Raw genomic sequence first — 26,586 nt, 5'->3', positions numbered from 1 at the left:
ATAGCACTGCTGTACTGGAAAGAATCACTATTCTGTAAATTTTATTTTAAGGTTCCTCTAGGTTAGAGGGCTGGAGGGAAAAGAAGGTCAATTACTGCCCTGACTAAAAGTATCCTTGTGTTGAGACTAGCTGAAGGTCCTTGGGAAGATTTTTCTGACCAGCTCCAGTCACAGTGCCATGGACCTTAAATGGCAGACACAGAGAAATCCTCTAACTCAGAAGAGTTTCACTATTAGAAAAAGGGAAAATCAGAAAGGGATTTCTTTTGCTCCACATTCACCAGTTCACAATTAGCTATTATAAGAAACCATTTATGAAGGTTCTATTATAACTGACAGAGGAGGAAACAGAGATCTTAGTGGAGAAAAATGTAATTCTAAAACCTGAGCCCTTGCCCAAATTCGTAAAGGATAAATAGAGCTTGTGGCAGTACAGATATTAATTAAACCCATTTAACAGAAGTGAAATGGCAGGGCCAAGGGCACACGGTCAGATAATGGTAGAACTGCTCCTCTTGATCAGTTAGCACCATGAGGCAGGAGAAGAGCTATTAGGGACATACATACATTTGAATTTTGCCTCTGACATGCACTAGCTATATGGGTAAGTCACTTTATTTTGCTGAGGCTGACTTTCTCCATCCATAAAAAACAAACAAACAAACAAAAAATAGGATTATCTTGAAAAACTGAGAGGTCAGGTCACCATGACGACTCAATGAGAAAGAATTTTGAAAGTAACATAGTCCTGGTGCAAAGAAGTTGCTCAATAAATGGTGACTGATAGTAGCCCTCAGTGATAACAAATGGACTAAAGGAACAAATGTAAGTCCTCACAACCAGAGTCTCTGCCTCTTCCTTATGTTGCCCTGAGTGAAGGGGAAGGATCTTTATATGTAGTTCTGAGATAAGCTGCAAAGCACATCAGAAGCACAACCAATATATCAGGATTAGGTCTTGGATGGGAAAGGGATTGCCTCAGTATCAACCCCCTTGCCTCCAGCAAGTTGGCTTCCGAGCGGAGGCAAAGCCACCTGAGACTGGGCTGGCCGGCTAGGACCTCCACTCCCACACCTGCAGGTCAAATGAACTAACCTTTACTGTCACCCCCATCTCTATCACTACCAACCAGGTCTGGCCAGGCTACTGTATTTAAGTGAGGTCTGGGCCCAGGAGCACTTACTCATTGAAAACAAGATCAGGGGCAAAATAGAGCATCCTAGAGTTGACGTTGGTGAATGATCGCCAGCCCATGGCAAACACCATGAGCCCCATCCATGAGTACTGAATGACTGCCATCTGGTCGTCCACATGCAAGTTGCGGAATCCTGGAGAAGAAGGGACAGAGACAGTGGTCAGTCTGGGCACTGATACGCTGAACTAAGTCTGGGCCTCTGTTGGGCTAAGACTCTCTGGCACTCAGGCAGTCCCTCAGAAGCCTATGGACAATCAGAATAGGTCACTGATGGTGAAGGGAAAAGAACAAACTGTATAATGAGGATAATATTCCGTGACCCTCAGAATTCACTGAGTTGCTAAAATGAGATGATGGAGGCAAAAGGGGCATTGCCAGTTGGAAGAGAAAAGTAATCTAACACCTACTAACACTAGTAGCTCACAATGAGTGAACTCTTTTCTAAGCACTTTACTTATATTACCTCATTTAACTCTCACAAAAGTGAATAAAATAGGTACAACTATTATCCTTATTCTGTGAACCAATAAAAGTGAATCAGAGAAGTTAAGAATAACATGTCCAAAATCATATGGCTAGTAATTAACAGACCAAATTCCAAAGCCAAGCCCATGCTCCAAAGACTGTGGTCTTGATCATTCCACCTTTCTGAAGATACAGTTTAATAATCATTCTTTCCACATGAACAGAACTTTTTACTTTACAAAGCTCATTTCTAGCTATAATCTGATTTGGCTTGTCTAAACAACCCTGGAAAGGGATATTCTTACATATTAGCTTATGGGAGCATGCCTTGAAAGCCATTCCCTTGTGCTGTCTTTTATCTGTCCCACTTTCTGTCCCATACTTCTTCATTCTTTTCTATTCAACAGGTACCCTGACCCTGCTAGTTTCTTACCCTACTGCCATCCTCACCTTACTGCCATTATTGTACAAAAACAGGTCCTTTATGGACTATTTCCCTAGACTAATTTCTTGCCACTAGCTTTCTCATAATTTAGGTCCCAGCTATTCTGATAAACATACAATTTGCTGAACACATCATGCTTTCACATGCCTGTATAGCTGTGCTATCTTTACACAGGTAGTTGCTTTTGCATAGAATGCCTTCTCTATCTCAGGCCTTCCATCTATTAAAAACCTGATCATCTTCTAAGTCGTCACTCTGTGAAGCCTTTTCCAACTCTCCCAAGCAGAAAGCTTAATGATTCTTCTTTCACCTTGCATAGCCCCACCTAACTACAGCACTCATTATATAGCATTGGTCTCTCTCTCTCAGCTTCTTGAGGATTGGGGTTGTATCTCTTTATTCATCTTTGCCTTCCTAGTACACAGCACTGTTCAGGTATTTGAGCAGACATTTGAAAAATATTAAACAAGTGGACTAAGGAACTTCAATTTTTTCCACTTTGTAAAATGGGAATCAGGTGATCTCCAAATTATCCCCCCTTAAGCTCAGAGAACAGAGGCTCCCACAATAACACAGAGGTAGTACAAATATGGCTATATTCTCCTGGAGGTTTTAAAACAGTTGGATACTTAAAGTTATGAAGGCATCACCTCAGAGCTCATCCCTACTAGCACCTTCTTTCTCTTCTGCCCACCAAATCCAGAATTATTTGAAATTTTGTCTTGTTATACTTCATAAGGACTGTTTCCTCAAATTTATATCAACCTACTCACCTTTCTATTGGTGACCTCATTTAACCCTCACAGTAGCCCCAGAGAAAGGATGATGTGACACTTACTTTACCAGCAAGGAACCTGAGGGCCAAAGAAGTTAACTAACTTGCCCAAAGTCATATATCTACATGTGGACAAATGGGGACTAGAACTTAGGTGTTCTGATCTCTTTCTTGGTGTTTTCTCCACTTTACTGCTAAAGGTCACAGTTCAGGAACCATCAAGGTCACCAGCTTTCCCCAGCCATAGGCTCAGGTCTGAAGTCTACACTACCCAGACACATTGTTTTTCTGAATTGGTTCCTGCCTACCCACACAGCCCCATTTCCCTTTCCTCTTTTTTTTAGGTCACAAGTGTCCCAGACATCAGGGTCCTCATAGCACAGACCAACCTTGGCTGCAACCTTAGCTCCCAGCCCAGTGCCTCCAATTTTCACTGTACTGACATGCTGACAGACTGCCCAAAGCCTCAGATGCTAGAGTATTTCCTGCTTGTAGACCCTCTGTAGCAAAGAACGCCTAAGACTGATATGCCCAGTAGGAGACAAGAAGTGGGGTCCAAGCATACAGCAACCAAGGAACTCATGGGGGAAAGGCCCAGGAGCTTGAATCCTGAACCTCTGGAGTAGGAGGCAGTGGGGAGCAAGGAAAGTCTTTGGATGGTGATCCTTAATCTTTTGCTGGAGTATGTGAGAATGCATGGAGGGATGAGGATTGTTGCTTACAGTATCAAGGAAACTGTTCATACTGATGTTTTCTTTCCTCCCTGAGATGCGAGGGAGGTAACAAAGAGGGAAGAAAAGGGAGAGCTTTGTTTGGCTGTAATGTTAATACACACTCCTTAGTGAGAGCTGCTTAGCACTCAAGACTGTGCACATGTGATCAATGTGGTCAGCTAATTTTCCTGTAGGTCTAATCCAGGTGTCCTCAAACTTTTTAAACAGGGGGTCAATTCACTGTCCCTCAGACCATTGGAGGGCCAGACTATAGTTTAAAAAAAACAAACAAAAACAAAACTATGAATAAATTCCTATGCACACTGCACATATCTTATTTTGAAGTAAAAAACAAAACGGCTACAAATACAATCATACTGCTTCCTGTGGTCTGCGAGCTGTAGTTTGAGGACCCCTGGTCTAATCTAATTGTAGTACCTAAATGTGTGCTCTAATGCCCAGCTTTTGAGGTAGCTTGCATCGTTATTGAGGGAAGACTTGAGGAAATAATAGCCTCAGCCCTACAGGTTTCCTTAAGGCATGCATTTACTCAATACCTATTTGCCACCATCATAGACTATTTGAGAGAAATAGAAAGGAGTTGTTCTCAGATTTTGTAATATACCAAAAAGGTTAGGGAGCAGAGACAGTTTCTTTGAGACTGTTTTCTCATTAGAATCTAATTGACATCATTTGTTTGTTGTTTGTTTTTAACAATCTTCAGGGGATACCTGTAGTTCTGTGTCTAGTGTGAGAGAACAGTCTCAAAGAAAGCCCAGTTTGGAAATATTTGCTGCTCTAGTACATCTGCCAGGCAAAGTCTTCAAAGAACACATTTCAGCCTTTGGGAACATGAAGGAGCTTGTCGGCAAAGTCAGTGGTAGCTTAAGTTGATCTCAGTGAAAGCAGTGGCTTAGTACTCAAGCCACATAACAATGAGTCACCATTTACAGGGGAGCACCTACAATATTTCAGCTACCGTACAAGATGCTCTTTATGCATAATCTCTTTGTTGATAACAATTTGCAAGGTAGTGATTGTACTATTATCTCTGCAAATGAGGTAAGAGAAGCACAAAGAAAACGTGATTTTGCTCAAGGTCACACAACTAGTGCATAGCTAGGATACCAAACCAGATACATTTCATTCTAAATATACTATTCATATACAATCTACTCATTTCTCCCAGTGAATAGTTATCATCTTTTAATGTGCCAGGTACCCTACTAATCAATTTCCATATATCATTACTATCACAGAAAACTTACAACAAAATCTTACTAAGTGCCTAGTACAGTGCCTTATACATGTCAGAAACTCAATCTATTGAATGAGTAAATTACCTGAACTAGTAGGTGATTTCTGACAATATACATGTGATAACTGGCTTTCTTTCAAGCTATTCTTTTAAATGACTTATGGTCAGAGATCATTTACTATGGCAAGACAGACAGTGAACCTGATATCAGCTTGTAGAGTTAATGCAAAAAAAGTGTTTCCCATCCTGGGGGTTAAACTGAGGAAAGTCAGTGTTCCCATTCATACAAATTCTGCCATGATGATTTGTATGGTTATTGTCAAGACCACTAAATTAGAAACTAGTGGGTCTGAGCACAAGTCTTGGCTCCTTCTGTTAAGTGATCAAATGAAGCAAGTTAATTAGCCTCTTTGAACCTTGCCATGTAATGGAAATAATAGTCCCTATGATTCATAGGACTGTTGTGAGGATTAAGCGTAATCATATATATTAAAAGTATCTGTATCCTATAAAATGAGACAAGTTAAGTGTTTGAAAACTGTCTGGGGAGACTAAACTTTGATCTCTGTCAAACACATGATATCAAGACATCCTGCTGAAAAATGGGTAAGAATTAAAATAACTTTCTCTTTATTCTTTTTGGTTTTTATACTTGGTGGGAACCCTCTGTTTCGGCACACTGAATATCCAGTTAGAGCCCATGGGGCTCCCTCCCAGTAATCATATTGAATAGTCAACCTCAGCTTCTCTATCTGGAAAGTCTATAGGTATGGTTAGAGCTGCAATTGGGCCTTGTGAGTCGAAAATACAACAATTGGGCTTGAGTGGGTGAAGTGGCTTATGTCTATAATCCTCGCACTTTTGAAGGCAGAGGTGGGAGGACTATTTGAGCCTAGGTTCAAGATCAGCCTGGGAAAAATGGAAAGACCCTGCATTTATTAAAAAGAAAAATAGCTGGGCATGGTGATATATGCCTGTAGTCACAGCTACTTGGGAGGCTAAGCCAGGAAGATCATTGGAGCCCAGGAGTTTGAGGTTACAATGAGCTATGATGAGGTCATTGTACTCCAGTCTGAGCAACAGAGAGATTTTATCCCAAACAAACAGACAAACAGACAAAATAGGGGCTGATGGCCAACATGCAATGTCTTCAAATATAGCAGGCCCACAATATGACCCAAGTGGCCTTTGATAAGGCCTTGGACTCTCACTGTAAAGCCTATGGCTACAGAATTGCAGAAGTGCTACAAACTACAGGTGGAGTAAAATTAGGAGGGGATTTGGAATCAGAAAATGATCTGAGCTCAAGTTCTTTTTCTGCTATCTGTTGGCTATGTAACTGTAGGCCAATCACACCACTTCCCAGAGATTCAGTGTCTTCTGTGAAATGGGGAAAGAACCCATATTTTGTCAGATTCTTATGAGGATCAAATCAGGTATACGTATAATACTGCTCTGTTCACCATAAATTTTCACATGAATGCAATTACTACTGGGAGGCAGGTTAATCTTTGACTCTACAAGAGGAGGTTTATTTGCTAATATTTTGTTGTTGTTGTTGTTGTTGCAGTTTTGGCTGGGGCCGGGTTCAAACCCACCACCCTCAGTATATGGGACCGGCGCCCTACTCCCTGAGCCACACACGCTGCCCATGTTTGCTAATATTTTAAAAGAATCTTTGAGTAATGTAATCAGGATTAGGAGACTGTTTAAAGAGTATATGCTTCACTTGTTTTCAAACTGTATTCTCTGGAGCCCAAAAGTGACCTGGGGCTTCCCCAGGATAGTGAGGAAGAGAGGCTGATCTGGTCAGGCCTAGGTCACAGACTCTGGTTTTATCCAGCTCCACTGTATGTATGTAGAATGCTTTTGAGAACTTAAGGTTTTTGGCTGCTAAGGAAAGTTCATAAAATTATTGGATAGAGAATCTCTGTGTATTCCTTAAGCTGTAGTATTTTAATAATCAACTTGTTTAAACAACTGATGGTCTAGGAAGGAAGTGAATTCCCTATCACTGGAGGTATTAAAGCAGAAGTTAAACAAACACTTAGCAATTCTCTTACTGTCACCTGATCTTTCCTTTATGATGATTTCTGAGGTAGTTTATTTATTTTTTTATTTTTTTGGCCGGGGCTGGGTTTGAACCCACCACCTCCAGCATATGGGACCGGCGCCCTACTCCTTGAGCCACAGGTGCCGCCCTCTGAGGTAGTTTAAAGAGCACTAAGCATGCCTTGAAGCAAAATTTGAAAACCATTAAGTAAGTCTAAATCACTCTTTACAGATAGAGAGACTGAGACCCAGAAGGGGAGGGGCATCACACAATAAATTACCAGTAGAGCTAAGATAAGAACCCATATTCTGACTTCCAACCTCATATTCTTTTAACCATACCACCTGAAGGTTATACTGAAGACAGAATATCAGCCAGTTTCAAGATTATCTTTGGGGTGAGTGTGTTTGGCACATATTAGAAAAGCATCCTAAGGCACATATGAGTATGACTTTGTGATTATGGGAAAATTTGCTGACCTTGTCTGTTGGTTGAACATGAAAACATGACAACATTGGGAGCCATCTGAGACACTTTTTACTTTCTGCATCTCAATTCTCTTATGTTTAAAGTGAGAATTATAACAAAGTTAATGGGAAGGATAGCATCCAACATGTTGCCTGGATAATAGGAGCATTCACTAAATATGGTCTCCTTTATCCCATGCCCCCACTTTCCTTTTCCTTACCAGGCAAGGCCTTGGCCCACTTGACCACGTGAACAAGCTGTCTCTCACCCAATTCATTGAGGCTAGAGAGCAAGGCTGCAAAAGAGTCAGGCTGGTTGTTGTCATGTCCAGCACACACCACGCCTGGCTCAATGGCTTCCAGAACATTCAGAAAGATGGGCTGACACTCGTAGCCTTCAATGTGTGACACTGTAAGCTTTTGGCTTGGCTCCTCGGTGGGGCTGGTGGCACTGGAAGCCTCCCCTTCTTCCTGTAGTTTCAGATTGCCAAGTTTCTTCAGCTTCCGGGCTATTGGGTAGAAAAAGAAACTTGAATTTATTATCAATAGCCAAAAACACACAGTGCAGTTACCCTGAAGGAAAAACTGCCTGAACTAAGAAAATAAAGATATTCATCCTCCTTGGTCACAGACTCTAGCCTCCTTAAGGAATAATGCTCATTCAATATGAGTGAATGAGTGAATGATTGAGTGAATGATTCATCATCCCAAATCTCTGCTAAAACCAAACTTTAATATCTTGCTTTCTCCCTGATCCCTGTGCCAGACCAATCTAATCTATCCTTGGATTTGGCTCTGCCTTCAGTATTCATACCTGGGCCTTTCAATGAACTCATTTACTAATAATACATTCATGATGCATTCATTCATTCAACAGCTATCCAATGTTAGACCTTTGCTTCTGGGTGACAGAAATGACTCAGGCCCTGACCTACTCTTGTAGAGGAGAAATAAATGTCCATAAACAATTCTAGAAAACGTCAAATTGGTAAATGTTACAATAGAAACATCAACAAAAGAGAAAAACAATACTGTCCCTGCATAGGTGCTGGTAAAACATACTTTATATAGAAGGTGGCACTTAACCGCAAGTTTGAAAATCAATGAAGACTTCTCCAGGAAAGAGGTGGGTGGAAAGTGCATAAACAAAAGCACTGATGAGTGTTTAGGGAAACAACTAGAGACTAGTGTGGCTGAAATGTATATTGTATACGTGGGGAGAGTGGCTATTATGGGGTTGAAAATAAAGATGGGGCCTGATTTTAAAGGGCCACATATATCATATAGGGGTATTTGGGCTTTAACATAGACAAATACTTATTGTTGTAGATAAAAGGGTAGATGTACATGTGTCTATGTTTAGCATGTCTAGCAGATGGCTAGGGAAAGAGAATAGAAAGGCATGTCTGGTGAAAAGGACTAGACTTTTCTTTGGATTCCTATGAGTACCAGATAACTTAGCTTTTAGTGTTCTCTTTTTCTCTAAGTGTGCATTCACACACACACACACACACATTTTGTTAGTTAAAGCTCTCTGAAGCTGGAAAGGTTTCCAGGCATTAATGTCCCTGGAAATGAACAGAGACTAGATGCATAATGGTTAAGAATTCAAGCATCATATGGGAAATGGGTTTAAAAAAAATAGCCCTAAAAATCCATCCCTTCCATCTTCATACTACCAAATTTAGGCTCACTGAATGGGAATTTTCTGGTGTCCCATTTTCCACTGAACACTACGAACAGTCTGAAATACTGTTAGAATCATAGTCAAAGATGCACTGTAAGATATTTTCTTCTTTTTAGCAAAGGGGAGGGGGAGGTGAAGGGTTGACATCTTCAATAGTATCAAAAAAATGACAGAATGTCTCTGTCTCTACCATCTGTCTATAAACTGGAAATCATGGTAGGAGGCAGCCATTACAAATAATGGTATAAACAACAGTTTTTAAAACAACCACAATAATCTGGAACTCAAACTTTAAGAACCATCCTCCCTACATGTTCACATATACATAATTTAGAGGTTTTGGGGCATTTTGATGTTTGTGCTAGTTTCCCTAGCATTCATATTGGCAGAAATAATTGAAAAGGTCATAACTCTGAGGTCTAGTATAGGCAGTTTCACTGTAAAGATCATAAACTACTTTATCTGTAATCTTTTAAAAATAATAATAATAAATAAAAAGGTATAAAACAGAGAAATTGATTGTTCAATTTAGATGGATAAATACAAAAAAACCTACTACTCATCTGCTTCTGTCTTCTGCAGAGAAAGACAAATATCTGGAACTGACCTTCTGTTCTAATTAGAAAAATAAGTGGTGCAAGGCAAACTCCATTCATAGCGTCACTCAGCAAATAACTGTAAGAATAGATCCCGTTTGGATCAACAACTTAGGTAGGGAAGAGAAAAATGGTGGGGTTAATGGTGCAAGAGGAACATAAAGAAGAACTCAGGAGGAAATAAGAGAGAAACCTGGAAAACCAACCCTCAGTGCAAGATGACCTTGTCCAACAATCATTTCTTCAGGGTTTAGGCACACCCAGTAATAAGGAGATATGCACACCACTTCCAACTCCCACTCCCTGCCAAGGGCACAGGGTGGAAGGTGTGTTCGGGGCCAAGCTCAGGGGTAGAGGCCTGACCCCCACAGTATCTTGTCATCTAGTGAACTTAATGTAAACATGGGTTCTTGGACACAGTTCTACAGACTGGTAGTGCCTACAGAATCTGCTCCCCTGCTGAGGTTCCTATGGGATGATTCCACCTTCCCCATCACAGGTGCTTTCTGGTTTTGAGCTTAGGAGTTGCCAGACCATTTAGTACTCTTTCCAGCCTGGGATAGGAGAGAGGCATAATTAGCTTATGGATGAGGTAACTAAGAGAAATAAAGGGAACTACTATTTTTTTCAAGGCCTTCCATATGCCTCACTTCATGAACAAATTACAATATTTAATTCCACAGTGATCTTAGGAGATTAAGGATGTTTCTTATCCCTGTTTTGCAACTGAGGTAACAGGAGATTAAGGATTATCCCTGTTTTGCAAATGAGTAAACTGAGGTAACATAGCTATCAAGAAAGAGAACACAATAATCTGAAATTGGTCTGCTGACTACAAAGCCCATGTTCTCTTTACTATATCATGTTGCCTCTCCAAGGAGTCTGAAGTTTTGAACCCCGTATTTAGCTAAAAATAGACTTGAGGAGCAGGGCTAGAGTTATATCCTTTCTACTTCCTTTCTTCTCCCTTGACTACAAACTTCAGTAACTAGCATCAAATACAGAATGACATGATAGGAAGTTATGAGAGCACTCCAGTCATTTTCCCCAAGCTGAAACAGATTTGGCACACTAGAATTGCTTAAGATTCCCAGCATGACAAAACAGAAAGGGTTCTTAGAAATCATCTTATCCAGGAGTGACAGATTCAAATACCTTCAGGGTCTACAGAGGTAATACAGCAGGAGGGTCTATGCATGTGTATCGGAGAATAGTTGGTACTCTGACAAACTGGAATAAATGCTATATTTCCCACCAGGTGAGCAAATGTGCATGTGCACACACCCCCATAGAAGGCATTCATAAAAAGTTTCAAAATATTTTGAAACTCGTATATTCCAAAATTGAATTTAGACTTTAGCCATCATTTCAGGACTTTTGACATCAATCCAACCTTCAAGTCGAAGATGGGGAGGCAGAAGCCATCGGGGGAGGCAGAAGATGATGTCACCTAGTGGCAGAGCTGAGATCAGAACCAGGGTTCTTATCAGAATTTACTATGACACAATAGCTCTCTTTTTGACTAATACCTGTTCTATCTCAGTATGTGCCTCTCTGAGCTCCTTCTAGATCTGTACTGTCCAACATAGTAGCTACTAGTGACATGTATCTATTCAAAATTGAATTAAAATTCAAAAAAATTAGAAATGTAGTCCTTCAGTCTCAACTAACCACATTTTCTATGTTCAAAAGCCAGATGTAGCTAGTGGATACATTACTGGATAACACAGATATAGAAGATTTCCATAATCTCAGAAAGCTCTACTGAATAGTGCTGTGAATACAGAGTGTTGAGTACATGTCTCATTTAACAAATACATCCAAATAAATTATATACTGATGAATCCATGGGCTTTTTCAGAAGGTAGAGGGACATACAGCACATGATTAGTGAGATATGTCACTTTGATTTTCTCACCAATGACTCAGATCTCAGTGGGGTGATGATGACTCGTGGACCTAAGCAAACTCATTACAAGCAAGATCAATATGCTCAGAAGACTGTGGGAAGAATCCATTAAGATGAAATAATTCCCCCTTCACTGTATAGTGCCAATGAGAACTTACTTGGCTGGACTTTTCACATCCTCCTATATGGCATCTGCTTGAGGAAGAGAAGCTGTATTCCCACTTGCCTCCAGGACCTGGGTAATGTGCTTGCTGCCCCTGTGACCACAGTGGCCCTAGCCGCACCAGGTGTTCTGGCCTATCTGCTTGAAGAGGGTGACTGTACTGAACGTAATTGAAATCAGATTCCATTTATCCTGCTGGGGATCCTCTGTTCTTTCTCCACAGCAGAGGCCAGCATGTTGCTAGACGACTTGGAATGCTGCACAATGAGGCTTGCTAGTCTCAGCTGTTACTCAATGCCCAAGGCCTTGTTTTTTTCTATGAAGGCCACCCCCACACCTCTCCCACCCCCTGCACCTGAGCCCCAGAGTCAAATCTTTCATGTGAGATGCAGGGCAGACAGCCACTGTGTCAAGGTAGACTCTCATTGGTTTACTTAAATTGAGTGATGAAGCAAGGAGAAAGGGGAAAGTAGAGGTGGATAGTTCTAATGGGGTGTGAGCTATTCAACATCTCTTCCCTGTCTTTTCATGTTGGGCCAGAGCAGTGACAGAAAGACTCATTGGCAAGGGGCTTTTCCATCCCAACTTGCTCTTTAGAGCACTGGAACACCTGGCCTGATAGGATGCCTGGATCCTATGTGGAAGTAAATTTATAACCCTGGAGCATTAGATCCTTATGGGGGTGGTCTCTACAGCACCAGAGAAAAGATTTTTCTCATTTATTTATTTTTTTCAGAAAAAGATTTTTCAAATGAGCTTCCATGGCACATTCCTAAGGAGGAGCAGAAGTGATTAATCTGTAACTTCATCAGCTTCTGTGACCTTTAGGCTTCTCCAGACTCATTTGTTGCCACCCTAAGATAGAGGCCTTCTCACATATAAGCAAGGGAGAGATGGAGGTGAGGTGAAATTTCTAAAATCTTAGAAAGTTTGAATTGCTCTGTTTAAAATCAAGAATGTTTCTCTTCCTTTTTATCTCACCAAGGAATTTGGAACATAGAATCACTTTCTGTGGTAGGCTGACTTCTAAAATCTCACTCAACATTCCAAGACCCTGGAATACACACACCTCCTTCCAGTTAGTTATTAAAGCACTAATCTAAATGCTTCTGTGAAAGAACTGGGCAAATGTAATTAAGGGTCTAATTTAGTTGAATTTTAAAGTAGTTATCCTTTAGGGGCCTGACCTAATCAGGTGAGCCCTTAAAAGGAACGGACTTTTTTTTTAATTAAATCATAACTGTGTACATTAATGCAATCATGGGGCACCATACACTGTTTTTATAGACCATTTGACGCATTTTCGTCACACTGGTTAACATAGCCTTCCTGGCATATTCTTAGTTATCGTGTTAAGACATTTATATTCTACATTTACTAAGTTTCACATGTACCCTTGTAAGATGCACCACAGGTGTAATCCCACCAATCACCCTCCCTCCGCCCATCCTCCCCCCTCCCTCCTCTCCCTTTCCCCCTTCCCCATATTCTTAGGTTATAACTGGGTTATAGCTTTCATATGAAAGCCATAAATTAGTTTCATAGTAGGGCTGAGTACATTGGATACTTTTTCTTCCATTCTTGAGATACTTTCCTAAGAAGAATATGTTCCAGCTCCATCCATGTAAACATGAAAGAGGTAAAGTCTCCATCTTTCTTTAAGGCTGCATAATATTCCATGGTGTACATACACCACAATTTATTAATCCATTCGTGGATTGATGGGCACTTGGGCTTTTTCCATGACTTAGCAATTATGAATTGGGCTGCAATAAACATTCTGGTACAATCGATAGTGATCAAAACAGCATGGTACTGGCACAAAAGCAGAGAGGTAGATGTATGGAACACAATAGAGAACCAAGAGATTAACCCAGCTACTTACCCTTATTTGATCTTTGACAAGCCAATTAAAAACATTCAGTGGGGAAACGATTCCCTATTTAACAAATGGTGCTGGGTGAACTGGCTGGCAACCTGTAGAAGACTGAAACTGGACCCACACCTTTCACCAGTAACTAAGATAGACTATCACTGGATTAAAGATTTAAACTTAAGACATGAAACTATAAAAATACTAGAAGAGAGTGCAGGGAAAACCCTCGAAGAAATTGGTCTGGGTGAGTATTTTATGAGGAGGACCCCCGGGCAATTGAAGCAGCTTCAAAAGGGAACAGACTTTTCCTGGAAAGATATTCATGGAGTGAGAGGATTTAAAAACAAGGAATATTCTCTGATGCTGGATTTGAAAGTGTGGGGATCCACATGGCAAGAAAAGAGAGCAGCCTCAAGGAGTTGAGAATGGCCCCTGGCTGATACTCAGAAAGGAAATTGGAACTGTAATCCTATAACTGAAAAGAACTGAAGCCTGCCAAAATCACATGAGCTTGGAAAAGAACCTGGAGCTCCAGACTAGACCATGGCATGGTCTCATCCTTGTGAGACCTTAGATTGATAATCCAGTCATACTGTGCCAGATTTCTGACTTATAACAGATAAGTGGGTATTATTTGAAGCTGCTAAGTTTGTGGCAGTATGTTATGCAGCAATAGAAAACAAGTATACTTCCCTTTCAGAAGTGTGATGTGGGACAAAATAATAGGCTTTGGAGTCAGACAATATTAAGTTCAAATCCCAGCTCTGTCAATTACTAGGTTAATAACTTTGATCCCTTTTCTTAGCTTCAAAAAGATTCAGTTTCCTCACTTAAAAAATGGGGTGCTGCCACACCCATCTTTGAGGACACTGATGAGACCTAAACGAGAGAGTGCCTGGCACATAGTGAGTCCTCCAAAATGGTCTCTTTACTCTCCATGTACTCCTAAAGAATAAGGAGTAAATGGATTGTAGGTAACCTAACTCAGGCCCGGGGAAGGGCAGAAAGCAAGACTAACAGGGAACCAGATATAACAGAGAAAGCAAGGGTGACACAGAATAAAATAAAAACAACCTAAGTTTCTTCAGCACATGACTGCCTATAAAACTAAGTTCAGATCTTAAATGTAATTCTAAATGCTAAGTAAACATAAGGGTATGTTTGGTGTAGGACTTCAAATTCCTTGTGAAACCAGACTAGGCTGTCCTTATGTGAATACATGTAAGCATGTTTGTGTACAGTGTTTATATATTATAATGCTTAAATCTAAAGGTCATGAACTCAAATGCCTTCACAAGTTAGAGATATATAAATGAGGAAAAATGCCTGGGGAACATAAATAGGGAGGGCTAAGGAGAGTGATAGTGATCCATGTCCTGCCTAGGGGCAATCTAGTGTGTTGAACAAACAGAATTCTGCAGGTGAATTTTGGCCTTGGGAAAGGTAGTTTGTGGCCTCTGGCTTAAATCAGGTCAGCCATATTTTCATTTACGAGGATTAGATTCAGAAGATCTCACCATATGATTTCAGGATTACAAAGTCAGAGGAATACTGGATTATGAACCAGGGGAACTTCCTGTGAGACTTTAAGACTGTCTCTTTTCCTCTCTGGCTCTTAGTGTCCTTACCCATGTATTAAGTATAATAATTAAGACTAAATATTCTGGAGTCAGACTGTTTTATTTGTAACCCTGGCTCTATGACTAGCTATGTGACTTTGAGCAAGACTAACCTCTGTACCTCAGTTAGCTCATTTGTAAAATGAAGATAATATCAGTGCTTGATTCATAAGGTTGTTACAAGGAATATAGACACTGTGCTGATGCCTGAGAGTAGAAGGTAGATTCTCCAAGACTGGTAGATAGTGAAAAATGCATTGAACTCCAAGAGGCCAAATGCAGTAATGACATTAAAGTTCTAAAATGCTACTTGCAATAAAGGACTTCTTATTATTGGTGGTATTCAGAGTTTCATGAGATGGGTGACCTTGAACAAATATCTTGATTTCTCCTGATTCTCAGTTTTCTCATCAACAATAGTGATGATCTGGCCTGATTGTTGCCTAGGAATATTTTTAGGAGGAAATGAGATAAACCCAGTGAAAGTGATCTGTACTCTGTTAAAGTGTATATCAATAGACAGGCTATGGCATTCTTTTTCAATAATGGTTCTCTATCTAGAAACAATTCTAAAAAACTGCCTATGGTGGCAAACAATGATAAATATGGCATTCCATCTTGGGCAAATGGTCTAAGCCAAAGGTTGAGGACCAAACTGACGGGTTTCAGAATCTCAAGAGAATAACTGGAACAATATAATCTAATCATTTGTTCCCTCATATTAATCTGAAATAGAAATAAAAATAAAACAAATAAAAACAAAAATATGCTCCGCCCCCCCCCCCCAAAAAATAGTGTCTACCTCACAGGGTTGTGATTTTCTAAATAAGGATGTTTACCAAGTGCTTATCACTTAGCACTTTTCCCAAAGAGAGTTTGAAGGTCTTAGATCTTGTCTCTCCCTTCTTCTCCCCTTCAAATCAAACTTTAATTTTGACGATGAAGAGAGTGAAGGTCAAAAATAAGTCAAGCCCAAGGTCACATGGCTAGATAGTGGCAGAGCAGGAGTTAGAACCAGGTACACTGACTTCCAGGGTGGTAGTAGTCTTTGAATTTCATCAGGTTGAGTAACTTTTTACTGGAGAAAAGGATTAGTGGTGGGAGTTGGAGATGGGTGGAGATGAACTAGGACAGGGACAAGAGGAAAGGAGCAGAGCCCATTCTTGGCAGGCATGAAGTGAGAGATTAGTAGGGGGTGCAACCAAGTGGGATTAATAAGTGTATGCCAAATTCCTTTAGGCAAGAAGCCTCCTTGGTCCTTTGTCCGACACCCCCATTCTCCTTTCAGTACCAATTTTCAGTTAGAGAAATAGCCAGGGGAAAGAATATCAAATTTTATCTTTCAAGGTTTATGTTGGACTATTTAGTCTAATGGTTTTTAGTTCATGGAGGAGTAAATGTAATTAATAATAGAATGATATGCAATGCTACACATCCTTGCCAAAACACAAGATCCAGCAGAAAATATTTCCAAGTCTCCTCTTTCTGACTACTGAGCCAGAAGAAAGGGGCTCACTGTCTAGATACCATCCTGAGTGAGGGGCATAAGGTTTTATTAAAAACCTGCTCATGTTAAATTGCACAGCCTGGAAATGCTTTTGAATACCAGGCTTTTCCACTGGAAAAAGTAACTACATGAATTTAGAGCATACATGCTTTTACAATTACATTTAAACTGACATTAAAAACAAATGTGAAACAGTCCAAGCTGAACAGGTCAGCATGACCTGGAAAGCAAACAAGAGGGGGAAAAAAAAAGAAAAAAGAGGATGAAAAAAAGGCCTAATGTTAACAGCATTAATTCTGTCAGTCTGTTGTAAATAAGAAAATACCATTGGTGTATTTAATGGCTTTATTTAGGGAAAATTTCTCTAGCAGAAATATGCAACATTCAAACAAATATAAAGCAGTTAAAAAATAAACCACATTAGCTTTTCAATCCACATTAGGGAATGTCTTGTTGGCCTACAAGTTAAAATTTTGCCCCAAAGAGGGGGAAACTCTTCTACTGAAGTCCTTCTTTAGTTTTTCTCCAGACTGTTGCTGAGTCAGGGTAAAGAGAAAGAAGTATGTGTGTGTGTGTGTGTGTGTGTGTATGTGTGTTTTCATGTGCATGTGCATGCCCACAGGCAGACAGAGACTGGAGAAGAAAGAAGGTGGGAAAGGCAGGCACTAGGAAAGGCAGGGAGAGTGCTTCTGCCTCTCATATTTGTCTGCTCCTGGCCTCACAAACTTCACCTCTCTTTCCACCAGAATAAAATTGTTTTCAATATGCAGGTTCTGGGGGGAGAAAGGGTGCAAAATATTATGAACTCTAAGTGCCTTCTAGACATTATTGTGGTGCTTGAGGCTGGTTTGGAAGAACAATGAGGCCTCATACCTGATAGGGAGGCAAACGTGATGTGAGAGAGTAGTGGGGGTGAGGGAGGCTGTGGGAGCACTAAGGCTAGAAGAGGAAAATTATTATCCACTTTCCTTCATTATTGTAACTTCAATAGAAAACAAGAAAAGTAGGCACCAGTTCTCAGATTTTGCCTTCTTTCTCATCGTAAAAGCTTCAAGTGTATGTGAGCTCCTGTAGAGTCACCTTGACTTTGGAAACAGGAGAGGAGAATTGTCTGATGCTAGTCTCCTAAAGTGTTTGAAGAGAGGGATTGGGTGGCTTTTCCTCCAGGAGCAGAGGAAATCTTGTCCCTGTTTACTGAATTTCTGATGGGTCCTGAGGCTAAGATCTAGGACCTACATTATTTAAAGGATTTCTGTATAATTTAGATTCAGTCAAAAGGCTGGACTCAAGGATCCAGAAGGCCACAGGTTTCCCAACCATGACTAAGTCCTTGGCAAGGGTCAAGAAGATTAGAACTTACAAGGAAACTCTACAAATTGCCTAAGAAACAAGTTGCCCATAGGAGCCTGAGTCAGGCACAGTGGCTTCTTGTCCATGGTAGCACCTTGAGTCCCAGAAGGAAAGTTTCTTCCCAGCAGTATGCCATGGAAAGCAAGGGACCAAGACAGCATCACTGCATCCTTCTGAGTCAGTGCCTGGATGCCATCACATTCAATCAGGAATAATCAAGAAAAACTCTGCCAATGTCATGCCACATCACAGGAAATAATAATCATGATTCTCACAGCTCCATGGATGGTATCTGCTACTACTTCTACAACTAGTCCTCACAACATCCCTGTAAGGAGGGAAGCACTATTGGTCCCACTGGGGGAAGCCAGCAACCAAGAGACCAACCCCCAACCACCTTGTTGAAATCTATTGAGAAGCAGAAGCTTAAACTCCTACAGCTCAGGCACCAGGTTCCCAGTTCCACTAGAGCCCCCAGAGCCCTCATTTTGAGTGTAGCAGGTCAGCCTTTCTTCATCACTACTTCTTTCTTCAGTGTCTAGTCATTTTGAGATGATTGCAATTACCAAGCTGGAATTTTTCTAACATGAAAGAGACATACTGTTGAGTGCAGCAACTTAAAGAATGGCTTACACTTAGCAGGCTCCATGATTAGATGCCTAAGTCAGGTCTTTTGACATGGTTGGCAGGGTGCAAAGTTGGGGAGAGAGGGGTGGTTGCTATTTCGGAGTAGTGGTTTCCTTTCGTCTTTTCCTATCTACTTGTAAGACAGAGGTGAGATGGGGAAATGGAAAATTGTTTACCTGGAGTTTTTTTCTTCTTTTCTTCTTTATTGATAAATATACTAAAGAGCTTGTGTGTGTGTGTGCACCTTCCTGCACACAGTGGACAAGAATTGTGGGGAGGGAAGGAAAATGTGGAGGAAGAGAAGTAAAGGAGAATTAAACAGTTTCATTTCAGTCATTCAGACACCAACAAAGACTCCTTAGTGGAGTCTTCTGAATTTCTTGCAGCAGTCAAACAATCCAGTAATACTACAAGAATTATTACTCAGCCTGCAGATAGGAATGGTTTGAAATTAATGTCTTGTGTGCCTAACAGCTCACTAATCAAAGCTTCCATGCCTCATTTTCCACCCTGAGCAGAGTCAATAGTCTCTTTCAATTTCATTGTGGCAAGCATGACACCTCACTGCACGGGCTTGGGCTGGTGACCTTTCTTCTTGGTCAGGATCCAAATTTTCTTCTTAGTTCCTAATGCCAGTCCAAGTTTTCTGCAGGTGCTCAGTACTTACATGTTTTAATTGCTGACTACTGAAAGGCTAAAACGTCCCTCAACAATTAACTTTCACTTCAGCCAAAGACGGCTTGGTCTATCAGGGTGTTATTTGGGGGGAGGCAGGGGAAGATATTTACATACCTGCGTTAAGAGACCTAAAAAATATAGCAAAAAATAACTGGACTGAGGAGGATGACACCTTATCCCCAAATAGGTAATCTAGAGTAGTGATACTATTTCCATTTTACTTCTTAGATACATGTTCTTATGGAAATATTATCAATAACAAATGATCTAAAGGCTGTATTGTTTTCTCAGTGGCTGTGTATTTTTTCTCCTTAGTTCTACTTCTAAACAACATGATTCCAAAAGATGTACAAAACCTCTAGAAAATAAGCCTGCTCATATAAATTTTCTATGTATGAGTTCACTACAAAAATAAAGTATTTAACATTTTTGTGGTCTTAAAGAATATATCCTACAATTTGTGACAACAGGTGGCACTCTTTTTAAATAAAAAATACAATGTTTTCAAAGAAGCAGTTATGTTATCAGAAAAAATGAAACTTTTTCCCCCTGAATTTTTATATTTGGAAAATACTTGCTGTTGTATATATAGCCTATTGTGTGCTGTGTACTTTTAGCTTTCTGTCTACTACCTTTGAAAAATATTGCCTATGATATCATTTTACCCTCTCAAAAGCAACTAAGGGATTTTTGAGCACTCACAGCAAAAGTAAACAATAATAAAACCTTTGTATCGCTATGATACTTTAAAAACTCAAGGATTTTAAGTAAAAATTTTATAAGTGAGATATTCAGGTGTCAGATATGAGGCATTATTAATTTTGATGATTAGGAAAAATTAATTATCTACAAAAGCTTAGAGGCCAGGTACAATAAATATGTGTTGTCCCAGATAATTTCATTTGGTAAAATTAAGAGAGAGGGTCTTTGTTCTCTCCATATACAAGTTGCCTTGAGAATTATAATTAGAGAGATGTATACTTTTTTTCTCTCTAAGGTGTCACCAAATGTGTAGTAACCAACATGGAGATGACAATCAAGGCCATGGAGAGGGAATTTCAAGGGTAATTCACACATGAAAGAATAAAGAAATAATAACCAAAAGCCATGCTGCAATAATAGGGAGAAAACAGGCCCCAGTGGTACCTGGAAACATAAATACCAATTCTCACTGAACAAAGAAGGGGTGGAGCATAAAGTGATATTTATCATATGACTACTATGTACCAATTTCTTTATATACTTAACAATTCTGTAAGGAAGATTTTATTATTCCTATGGTATAGTTGGAGAAACTGAGGCTCAGAGAGATGTAATGATTTACCCAAGGTCATCAAGATAGTAAGGGGCAAGGCCAGGATTAGAAATGAGTCCTTTTGTATCTGAGTCAATCATACTATTTTCACTACATCACAGGATCTCTTAAAGCAAAATAAAAAAAATCCCAACAAAACAAACAAACAACCCCTCCTCCTGGGTTCTAAGTGCTGAGACACATTTTGCTCATATTGATGCCAAAATGTATAATAATTCTGCTCCACTGTGCATGCCTCAATTATGCAGATCTGTTGGAGCACTCAGGTATCTGAAAATTGTGTGTGGGAAGCAGTACTTTAAAAACTAAGATTTATCTCTTGCATCTCCAGCCTGAAGACCTTTATGGCTCTAGACTAAAGCATCAAAGGAGAAGGGAAGGAATCCCAGTAACTGAGTCACATATTGTTAATATTTTATGACACTCTGCTTCTTGCTGAACAGGCAGGAAGTACAGGAAATTCAATTGTTGGGTGGTTTCTATGAATGTATGATTTCTGGGCCTCGTACTTTAGCAAAGAGGTTATGTGGTAGCACCTTGATGCAGTTCTGGGTACATGTTGGAATGCTGGTTGGACGGTGTACAAAAAGAATGTTAAACTGTGGAGTGGTATGTCTAGATATCCAAAATATTTAGTGGTCACTCTATGTGATCTGGATGTCATAATTCTTAGAAATAACTTGCCTTGCATGATCCTTGAGTCAGAAATGCATACTTGAGGCCATTAGATGACTTGAGCAATAACCATGCTTTGGTCTATTTCAACATGATAATGCTACAGTTTCAACGTGGTTTTACTTTAGTGACTTTAGTAGCCATTGTTTCATACACTTGAGACATGGTGAGGATGTTTGCTCTTGAACATTAACACATTCTTGACCAGTTCACTTGGTAAGCAGTGATACACACAGCTGAAAAATGATGATCCAGATTAGGGATATTATCTGCTTACAGGAGAGTATTTACCTATCTATACCCAAGTTTTCTCAAGTATATTCCAGAGAACAGTGGTTTTGAAGGACGCTAACAGATTTTATATGAAAAATGGGGCCCTGTGGTTGAATTAACTTTAGGAATCCTGAGTTACGAAGCTCTTTAAGGGCTCGGCATTTGTAGCTAAGTGGTTAAGGCACCAGCCATATACACTGAGGCAGGTGTGTTTGAACCCGGCCCGGGCCTGCTAAACAACAATGACAACTGCAACAAAAAAATAGCCAGACGTTTGGCTGGTGCCTGCAATCCCAGCTACTTGGGAGGCTAAGGCAAGATAATTGCTTAAGCCCAAGAGTTAGAGGTTGCTGTAAGCTGTGATGCAACGGTACTCTACTGAGGGCAACACAACCGACTCTGTCTTAAAACACACACACACCCCCACACACAAACACCCCCCCAAACAAACAAACAAACAAACAAACAGAAAAAAGCTCTTCAGGTTACTTTATTATGGTATTTATCAGGGTCTGTGATATGTATTATAAATCTTCCTGAGCTAAACCATAATATGCAGATGTCTTTCACTTATTTGACCACAGAAGTCATTTTTATGGAGCATGTTATGGAACTAGTTTTCTCAAAACCCATACCAGAACTCACTGGCCCAGACAAAGGCAACTTGGTTTTGGTATGAGGGAAGACCCCCTTATACAAGCCATTAGCCTTGGTCTAGGCCAGTGTTTCTTCATGCATGTGGTCAGAACTTATAGGTAGCAGCCCAAACAGAGGAAACTATTCCCAGAAACCAGTCCTAGGTGTTTATCAAAATTTGATGCTAAAAATTTCTCTATACTGGGCCTAATGTCTCCCCTTTTAAAGTGTAAGCCCTCGCCAATACAACATTCATGCTGCCACCAATTTCCTTAAAAAATAAATAAATATGCAATGAAATGAAATTATATGTGATCATCTCTGTTCCATGGTCATTGATCTTCGACTGCCCGAAGCCTGAACTTCTTAGTATAATAACGAAGTTCATTGTCAATGTGGTTTTAGTTTCTCTTTCCCATTTTTTCAGCTCTGGCCATACTTACTATTCTTCAAACCCTCAATGCATTTTGTTCATGTCTCGGTGCCTTTATTCAAACTGTACCTTATGCTTTGGATGTCTTATTCCTTCCAACACACTTAACTTCTTCTGAGTGATTTCCTATTTGGGAACTTACAGCATTCTGATTTCAAGGTTGTTCTTTTTAAGAACCAAAGGAAGCAAGAAAATCTTCATGTTTCTCTTCTGTATACTTTTTAATAAAAATATTTGTTCTGAAAAATTTGGATTCAACCAAAAAGGTGCACTCAAGGATCCAGAAAAACACATGTGGCCACAAGGCTGCAGGTTCCTTACCCCTGGAAGGGATATTCACTATCACTGTCTGTCTTCCCTTGTTTAACTTTTTGAAGGCAGGGAGTATATTTTATTAAGCTCTCCTTCCCCCAAATGCCTAACAGAGTGTCTCAGAAATAATTGGCACTCAGTAAATGTTTGCTAAATGGACATATAGATGAGTAAATGAATGACAAGATGAAAGCAGTAAAGTCTTGGCTGGTTGGAAGACAGATAGAGGAATAAATGCTATGAAGAACCATGACATGAACAGTATTTCAGCATTGAAATTACTGTCTTACATCCAGGACATGGGATCCAGAGGTAGCAATGCTGAGACACTCTTGAGCATGAAGAAAGATGAGACATCTGCCATGAGGACTGGCTTCAATACTTGAAACTGCAAGGATGTTCATAGTGTCCCTGATGACATCACACCATGGGTAGGGGCCCCCTGAGCCCTCCTCCCAAATAGAGAATTCATAGAGGTTATTACAACCTGTACACATGTTAAGTTTTGATTCTCAGATGCCAAGTTTAGTCTCCTGGTAGGAAAGAGACTTCTCAAATATGCTACAGGAACCTGTGAAGAAAATGCTGCATACTTCAGATTCTCATATGCTTTTGGGATCCTTATTCCTTTTCCTCTTCTTGGGTTTGGCTGCTGCCTGAAATTCCTAAAAGGCCTACAACCTCCTATGGTGTAGGAGAGAAAGGAATCAAAAAGGGCCTTTGATATTTACTAAAATCTGAGAACTCAAGAGTTGTAAAACATAAAAATAAATAATGTTTGGGGAGAAATAGGAGGGAAATGGAAATTAGGGAGGGTTCAGAGGAGTAGATGGCAGGAAAGGTGATTCTTTCTAATTCCACCATAGAAAGTGCTGAGAAAAGTGATAAATGGCTGTGCATTTATTGTTATGAGCTGTGAAAAATCCACAGCTAATTCACTCAAGGGAAGGTCCTTATCTGAGACCTTAGAAGAGTTTTCTTAAATGAAAAGTAGGGATTTAAATTTTTGAAACAATTAGCAATATGCAGTTTTCAAATGCAGCCAGAAATTAATCATGTACAAACAAAAGCCTATCTTTGTCATAAATGGTCAGCTGCGAACCTGGAAACCAAGTTCTTTGAGGAAACCAGGTTCTTTGAGGAAACCATCCTGAGATTCCAACCACTCCCAATATCCTTTCAGAAACACTAATGTTTCTGAGAAGTAAGAAAAGTAAGAAGTAAGAGAAGTAAGAAATGGATAGGTAGGTCTGGAAGATGGGAAAGAAAGGGATTTATGTATTAAGTGTCTCTGAGTCGAGGAGATCCCATTACCAAACAGTGGATGGGACACTATAGAGAAAGCCAGATTAGAGATCTTGAGGCCTAAAGACCAAGAAGCCATCAGCTGCAAAGTGTCAGCTTCTTTAAGGTGCAGAGAGAGCCCTTCTGGTCTCTACTCACTCAATAATCTATCAATCCAGTCTACTTTAGGATATACAATATATTTTATGTAAGTATTAATGGAGGTAGCTATAATTATTGTTAGTCAAAGAACACAATTCTTGACTATCTATACCTCTCCTTGAAGAGGACAGACAATCCAACAAAGTGCTGAGAAACTTAATCTTTCCTGTGTTGTTTCATATACAAAATCACAAAATGTTACCACCAGAAGGGTCCTTGGTGAAGCCCACTGTTCCAAGTGAATGATGGGAAAACTGAGCCTTAGAGGGAAGAAGGGTTTTGCCTATGGCCACATTCTTAGTTGCCATTTTGGAATATATTATACGATTTTAGTTTGAGTGATGGGAAAAGAAAATGCAATTATATGAATTCTTCCTCAAGGTGATCAAAATTTCTGTGCTAAACCTAAATCTTATAAGAATGGAAGTCTACCAGTGAAATACTCACAAGGGGTACTCCTACTAATGTTTTTTTAACTTTTTTTCCATTGTTCAAGTAAAGGTGTGATGTATAAAGAATTCACAAGTAAACAATAAATTTGGAAGAAGGCTGAAGCAGGAGGGCAGGGAAAGTGGAGATAAGTTCAGCAAAATGGAAAGTTTTGGTCCTCAAGCAGTGACTTAAGAAGGTAAACACTTTGTTTTTAGTGAAATGGTACTAGAATATAGCATATGATTCTCTTAATAAAATCAGGTTCTGAGCAGGATCTGGGCAGTACTCATTGGTTTTAGCTGCTCAAGCATGAGTTCTGGTTATCTTCTGCCCATTGGAGCTGTTACATTCCAAGTAACTCAGGGTAAAAGCCATTGGAAAGTGCTGTTAATAGCCTTACTAGCTAAATTCCTAGTGACCTCACTGTCATAATAACTCCAGTTGTCTAGCACATCATCATTTATCAAGGATATTCACATTCATCATGTCATTTGATCCTCATTATAACTCTGTGAGTGCAATATCTCTGAATAACAGATAAAGAAAATGAGACTCAGAGGGGGCACACGGTCAATAATGGAGGTGGTCGTTTAACCTAGGTCTGCCTGACTCCAAAGGCAAGGACATTTACACAACATCAGGAATCCTTGCATCTTGTGAGCATTTCTTGAAGTCTGCCAGTCTGAAGCTCTAGTGCCTAGCATGGTACCTTATGCACATACTATGGGAATGGAACTGAAATGAAAGCCAGTCACAGTATTTTTCATCTGGTCTTCATTTTGTTGACCAAGCTCACTCAAGTTATAGTGCTCTACACAATAAATCAATTAAAAAAAATTTACTGTACCACTCTGTCAAATAAATTAATTTACAAACTTGTATATGACTACTATATGGCATAGTGAAATTATCTCTTACATACAGGAGATAAGTTCCTCTTAAAAAGTTTTAAGTTCCTCTTAAAAAGGTTCACTGTAATCATGTCACAGACTGCCTTATAATGGAGGATGTTGGCTGAGACATGGAATTAATGTTAAGATTTAGGCCCAAATGTTATGAAGACTTTTGTTACCATTAAACTTTACCAGTATCATATCAGCAGATGACAAGTCATGAGGGTTCTCTACCTGAGAAGCCCTCACTCTTACACATAATTCACCAGAAGGCTAAATAATTGAGAGTTTGAGTGTATCAGAACCCTCCTCTTGGAGTTGCAACATTCCTATGGAGAAAACATTTTCTTATCAATACCTTTGCCACCTTTCCTGCATTCTACTCTGCACTCCCCCTTTCCAGTCCTGCTTCTTCTCTCTTCCCACTACAGACCACAGTTGTTAGATTTCTTCAGAATACACCAAGAAAATAAAAACAACATTGATTTTTCACAGATCTTGAGTTTCATTTGATGTGGTTGCCTGGAAAGCCGCTAATAGCAAATATGCCTGTGACATCTGGGACTACTAGACACTACTTAAGATGCTTATTTTCAAACTGTTTTCAATCGCACCTGGGTTAAGTTATTTGAGATACTTTGGTCTGTTTAAAGAATACTACTGGCCTGTGAAGAGGAGCGTTATCTACATGAAGACCCACACATGGCCCTGCTCCAGGGTTAAAAACAAAACAAGTTGGTGTCTATAAATGTGCACATAGGCAGACAAGGTATTGAGCACCTCCCAGA

The 26,586-nt window shown here is 39.9% G+C and overlaps 1 protein-coding gene across 1 annotated transcript in view; it reads right to left on the bottom strand.

The window, feature by feature from the left end:
- The window catches only part of AR (androgen receptor), a 229,692-nt gene that overhangs the window by 6,069 nt on the left and 197,037 nt on the right, over positions 1-26,586 (bottom strand). Inside the window, exons 5-6 of the mRNA XM_053579728.1 lie at positions 7,593-7,880; positions 1,184-1,328 (exon numbers count right to left, since the gene is read on the bottom strand). Coding sequence (XP_053435703.1) covers positions 1,184-1,328; positions 7,593-7,880 — 433 coding nt within the window. The remainder of the gene's footprint in view (positions 1-1,183; positions 1,329-7,592; positions 7,881-26,586) is intronic.

The sequence above is a fragment of the Nycticebus coucang genome, chromosome X (genome assembly GCF_027406575.1).
Source record: "Nycticebus coucang isolate mNycCou1 chromosome X, mNycCou1.pri, whole genome shotgun sequence".
Lineage (NCBI taxonomy): Eukaryota > Metazoa > Chordata > Mammalia > Primates > Lorisidae > Nycticebus > Nycticebus coucang.
Note: the sequence above shows the minus strand (reverse complement) of the source record. Positions and strands in the feature narration are given on the sequence as shown.